Here is a 4,927-nt window from a genome sequence, read left to right as displayed (position 1 = left end):
GACATTTGGTCCCCACAATGTAGCATAAACAAGTACACACACACACACACACACACACACACACACACACGGTCTCACACACACTCACACAAAAAAACCTTGCAACGTTTACTGTGTTAGACTAACTGAGACTTGTCACAGCACTTGTATAGCGTTGCTCTCTTGTTGCTCTTATTGCTTCTGTTGTTCTCATTTATAAGTCGCTTTGGATAAAAGTGTCTGCTAAATGACTAAATATAAATGTAAATGTAGTGGGTTTTACGACTCCTGGTGCTCGAGTGGTGACCGTGTAAATGCACCAGACCTCACTTATGCTTTTATGGTGACATTTTTTCATGTTGATCCATGTTCATTTTGACTGTGGTCAGTCCTGGTGTGAGATGTGTGTGTGACGGATGGATGCTGTGATGTGTGTGTGTTTGTGTGTGTGTGATTGTGTGTGTGTGTGTGTGTGGTGTGTGTGTGTGAGAGACCGTATGTGTGTGTGTGTGTGTGTGAGTGTTCGCAGGGCTCCTGGATGGCGGTGCTTTAAGTAAACAGGGCCGAGGAGCAGCCATCACTCTCTCGCTATCTCACAGCCTCCTCCAGATCCGTCCGACAGAGAGACGAGCGCAGGATCAGCGGCCGCTGCTTTAGATTAGATTAGAGCAGAGAAATGGCCCCTGATCCGCAGCCGGGCCTCTGGAGGCGCGGGTGTTGACTCTGTGAGTGTGTGCGTTTCGCGGTGACGTTCAGCTTTGGAGCAGAATAACACTCCTCTGTTCTTCAGGTTGTAAGCAGAGATCTACAATAACTCTGTTCTGGTGATCTGGACGCTATATTTGGTAACAATAGCTTTTAGCTAAATATTTCTCTACAGGGTTTGCGCTCGTAATGAATGAGGCCTGTCATTGAGATGCCAGAGGATCCTGTGACGTGAATGTGATCCCGAGTTTGGGGAACAGATCCAATTGTTTTTTCTGATAAAACATATTTTGTGATTTGAAATAAGATTTAAAAAGCTCCAATTTGCAGTGGAATTTGGCCAAAAAAAGTGATTAATTTGCTCTAATTATTATTACTAAAATACCTTGAAATAAGAAACATTCCTATTGTAATATCTCACTGTAAAATAAAAAAATAAGTATTTAATAATAATAATAATAATAATGATAATTTAAGTTTACAATTTAGTTGACAGTTTTTGTAGAATTACAATTGCAATTTAATATGGGATTAAAAAAAAAAAAAAAGCTCCAGGTTTGCATTGCAACGGACTACTTGCACTGAGCCTCGTGACGCACTTCCGTTTTGAAATAATACGGCTCGGTTATTTCCGGCTATGTATATTTTCAATGTGCTGTAATCATTTAGTTGACTTAAACGCTTATTAAGATGAGAGTCCGGGGGATGATTTCAAAATCCGGACACTTCAGAGACAGGAGAAGAGATATTCAGATGATTACGGTGTGTGTGTGTGTGTGTCCCCGCAGTGACATTTCACACACACACACACACACACACACACACACAGGGTGTGTTACGGGTGTCAGAGTACCATTGTTGAGCTCTCACTAAATCACAGTCCTGCTGACAGCGATGCCGGATCACACATGACGCTAAGCGGCATGATCACATGACACAGGTGTGTGTGTGTGTGTGCCCTCAGGTCTGATATTCTGTACGGTATCCTGCATGTGCAGGTGTGTGAAAGCAGCTCACACAGAGTTCACGCAGAAATCATCGTTCACTTCTGTTCAGACTCCAGATGACTTTGTTCTGTGGAACAGAAGAGGTTCAGCTGAATGTTGTTTTCAGTGAGACACAAATAACTTATAACTCATAAAAATCAGCTTATTGAAATAACCTGTCGTTCTGATTTACATGCAAACAAACATAATCAAAAATAATGATTGGGTTTTACTGTGGTGTGTCGGCCAGAGGTGCTCTTGTTAACATGTTATATCAGTGATTCTAGTCAAACCAACAGAATTCAGTGTTTCTTCAATCAGAGCCACTCAACTACTGTGTATGTGTGTGTGTAGTTGATCTGGAGCACATGCGGACAGTGAAGATGGAGAAACATCAGCGATTCTGTCAGGAAAACGGACTCATCAGTCAGTTTGTGTCTGCGAAAACAGGAGACTCTGTGAGTAACACACACTTACACACGCACACTCACTCACTCACACGTACATGCACATACACACACGCGCACATACGCACACACACTCACACACACACGCGCACATACACGCGCATACACACGCACACTCACACACATACACACACACACACACACACGCACACAAACACACTCACTCACTCACAAACACGCACACACAAACACACTCACTCACAAACGCACGCACACGCACGCACGCACACACACACACACACTCACACTCATTCTCACACACACACACACACACACAGACATGCACGCACGCACACAGACGCACACTCACACACACGCACATACACATACACATACACATACACACACACACACACATATACGTATACGCATATATACGTGTATATATATATATATATATATATATATATAACGTATCTTATTTATGTCACAGAATAAAAATATAGAAAGGTAATTGCTATTTTTTATCTCACAATTCTGACTTTTTTCTTGAATTCTGTATGTACAGTACATCTCACAATATACTTTTTTATCAGACATCTTGAGTTTTCCCAGAATTTTTTGACATCTGACCTGATCGTGTGCACATGCAGAATTTTGAGAAGAATTGCGAGATATAAACTTCACCATGAAATCATATGTTATATTTTATGTTTGACATTCATGTTTATGTTTTGGAGTTGTGCTTCAGGCCAGAAACATACTTTACACAAGATAGAAGCTTCTTTTTAATACGTTTCTGGTCTTATGGTTAGGTTTAGACTTGGCTTGTTTGTTTTTGTACAGTTTCTTATGATTTTGCGTCATTGCACAAATGACTATAGCTTCTCCTGAGACTGGGTTGGACACATGAGCTGTTTTCAGTGGTGTTCTGCTGTATGTCAGTGTTTATTCTGTGTGTTTGCAGGTGTTTCTCTGTTTCCAGAGGCTGGCAGCTGAGATTTTAGGCATAAAGCTGAATAAAGCTGAGATGGAGCAGTCACAGGTGACTATGATCTGTGTTTGCTCTCCAGCAGAGCATGCGTTTCTCTTTATTCCACTTCTGTTCAAACACATTCATACTGAGACTTCGATCATTTCACATCTGATAGACTGACTGTGTGTGCATGTGTGTGTGTTTGTGTTCAGGTATTACACACATATTTGAACACATTCTCTTACATCTGTAAATCATCTTTTCTGCCATTTTATCTTTATTTCTTTCTTTATCTAATGCATGGAACCTCATTTTTCTCTTCTGTTTTTCTCAAGTGAGAGTGTGTGAGAGTGTGTGTGAGAGTGTGTGAGAGTGTGTGAGTGCGTGTGAGTGCGTGCGTGTGAGTGTGTGTGACTGAGTGAGTGTGGGTGTGTGTGTGTGAGTGTGTGTTTGAGCGTTGTGTGTGTGTGTGAGTGAGTGTGTGTGAGAGAGTGTGTGTGTGTTTGAGAGTGAGAGAGTGTGTGCGTGTGTGCGTGTGTGTGTGTTTGAGAGTGAGTGTGTCTGTGTTTGAGAGTGAGTGAGTGTGTGTGTGTGGGTGTGTGTGTGTGTGTGTGAGAGAGAGAGAGCGAGTGTGTGTGTTCATTCTTTTTGCTGTGTAGATTCATCAAAAACTCATAATACTTTATTGTTTAATGTAGATTTGAAGTGTGTTTGTTGCTCTGTAGTGCGTGATCTATGTGTGTGCAGCATCAGTCGTGTGTGTGTCATATGAACATATTAAGGCTCAGTAATCATGATTATTATCTTGTATTGTATGATACACTACCAGTGCTGGGTGGATTACTTACAAACTGTAGTCAGTCCATTACTTATTACACATTGCATGATGGAAATTGTAGTTAGTAATGTAATCTAGGCTACTCATTTTAGGTAATGTATTCTGATTACTTTTTAGATTACTTTTACATTACTTTTTTGTCTGACTTGTTTTAAACTTACCATTAAATGTAAACAGTACATTGCTGAGGTGAAATGAGGGCTGACTGATGGTTTATGTTTCTGTTGTGTTTCTGCAGCACGTGGTTAAAGCAGACATAGTGAACTACAGTCAGGAGTCGGTGGCTCGAGCCGTCAACCCTCCACGCAGCTCCATGTGTAACATACAGTGATCATCGTCTCTGTCTGTCCTCTGAAAGTGCTGCGTTTGATGCAGACGGACTCTGACACACACATTCTGCTTTATACTGTCCTCCCTCGTTCATTTGCCAATTAGACATGCTGTGTTACGTAAAATCTTTAATGTGTGCAAGTACCAGAGCTTTACCTTGTAAATCTTTGCTTGTGTAAGTCCAGACAGACGGATGACGGATCATTATAGAGGATCGCTGCGTGTAAATGCCGCTGGAGTTCGTTCAGCTGAGAACGAGCCGAGATCTCACATCTGTGGGAGTGTGTGTGTGTGTGTGTGTGTGTGTGAGAGAGAGTGTGTGTGTGTGTTTGTGAGAGTGTGATTATTATCAAGATTTGAATTTGTTCAGGATTCTTTGATGAATAGAAAGATCCAAAGATCAGCATTTATCTGAATTAATAAGCTTTTGTAACATACACTAAACCATTCAAAAGCTTGGAGTCAGTATATATGTTTTTTTGGGGGGGGGATTATAGAAATTAATACTTTTATTTAGCAAGGATGCTTTAAATGTGATGATAAAGACATTTTTTAATGTTACAAAAGATTTCTATTTCAGATAAATGCTGTTCTTCTGAACTTTATACTCATCAAAGAAACCTGAAAAATTATACCCAGCTGTTTTCAACAGATAATAATCAGAAATGTTTCTTGAGCAGCAAATCAGCATATTAGAATGATTTCT

At 40.6% G+C, this 4,927-nt stretch overlaps 1 protein-coding gene across 1 annotated transcript in view; it reads left to right on the top strand.

Moving 5' to 3' along the window:
- The window catches only part of rab28 (RAB28, member RAS oncogene family), a 20,912-nt gene extending 16,354 nt beyond the window's left edge, over positions 1 to 4,558 (top strand). Inside the window, exons 5-7 of the mRNA XM_016508195.1 lie at positions 2,025 to 2,128; positions 3,045 to 3,122; positions 4,130 to 4,558. Of these exons, the coding sequence (XP_016363681.1) occupies positions 2,025 to 2,128; positions 3,045 to 3,122; positions 4,130 to 4,222 (275 nt within the window). The 3' untranslated portion in view covers positions 4,223 to 4,558. The remainder of the gene's footprint in view (positions 1 to 2,024; positions 2,129 to 3,044; positions 3,123 to 4,129) is intronic.
- The last annotated feature ends 369 nt before the right edge of the window (positions 4,559 to 4,927 follow it).

Source organism: Sinocyclocheilus anshuiensis, unplaced genomic scaffold, assembly GCF_001515605.1.
Source record: "Sinocyclocheilus anshuiensis isolate Anshui unplaced genomic scaffold, SAMN03320099.WGS_v1.1 scaffold2525, whole genome shotgun sequence".
Lineage (NCBI taxonomy): Eukaryota > Metazoa > Chordata > Actinopteri > Cypriniformes > Cyprinidae > Sinocyclocheilus > Sinocyclocheilus anshuiensis.
This window is presented reverse-complemented; position numbering and strand designations above follow the sequence as displayed.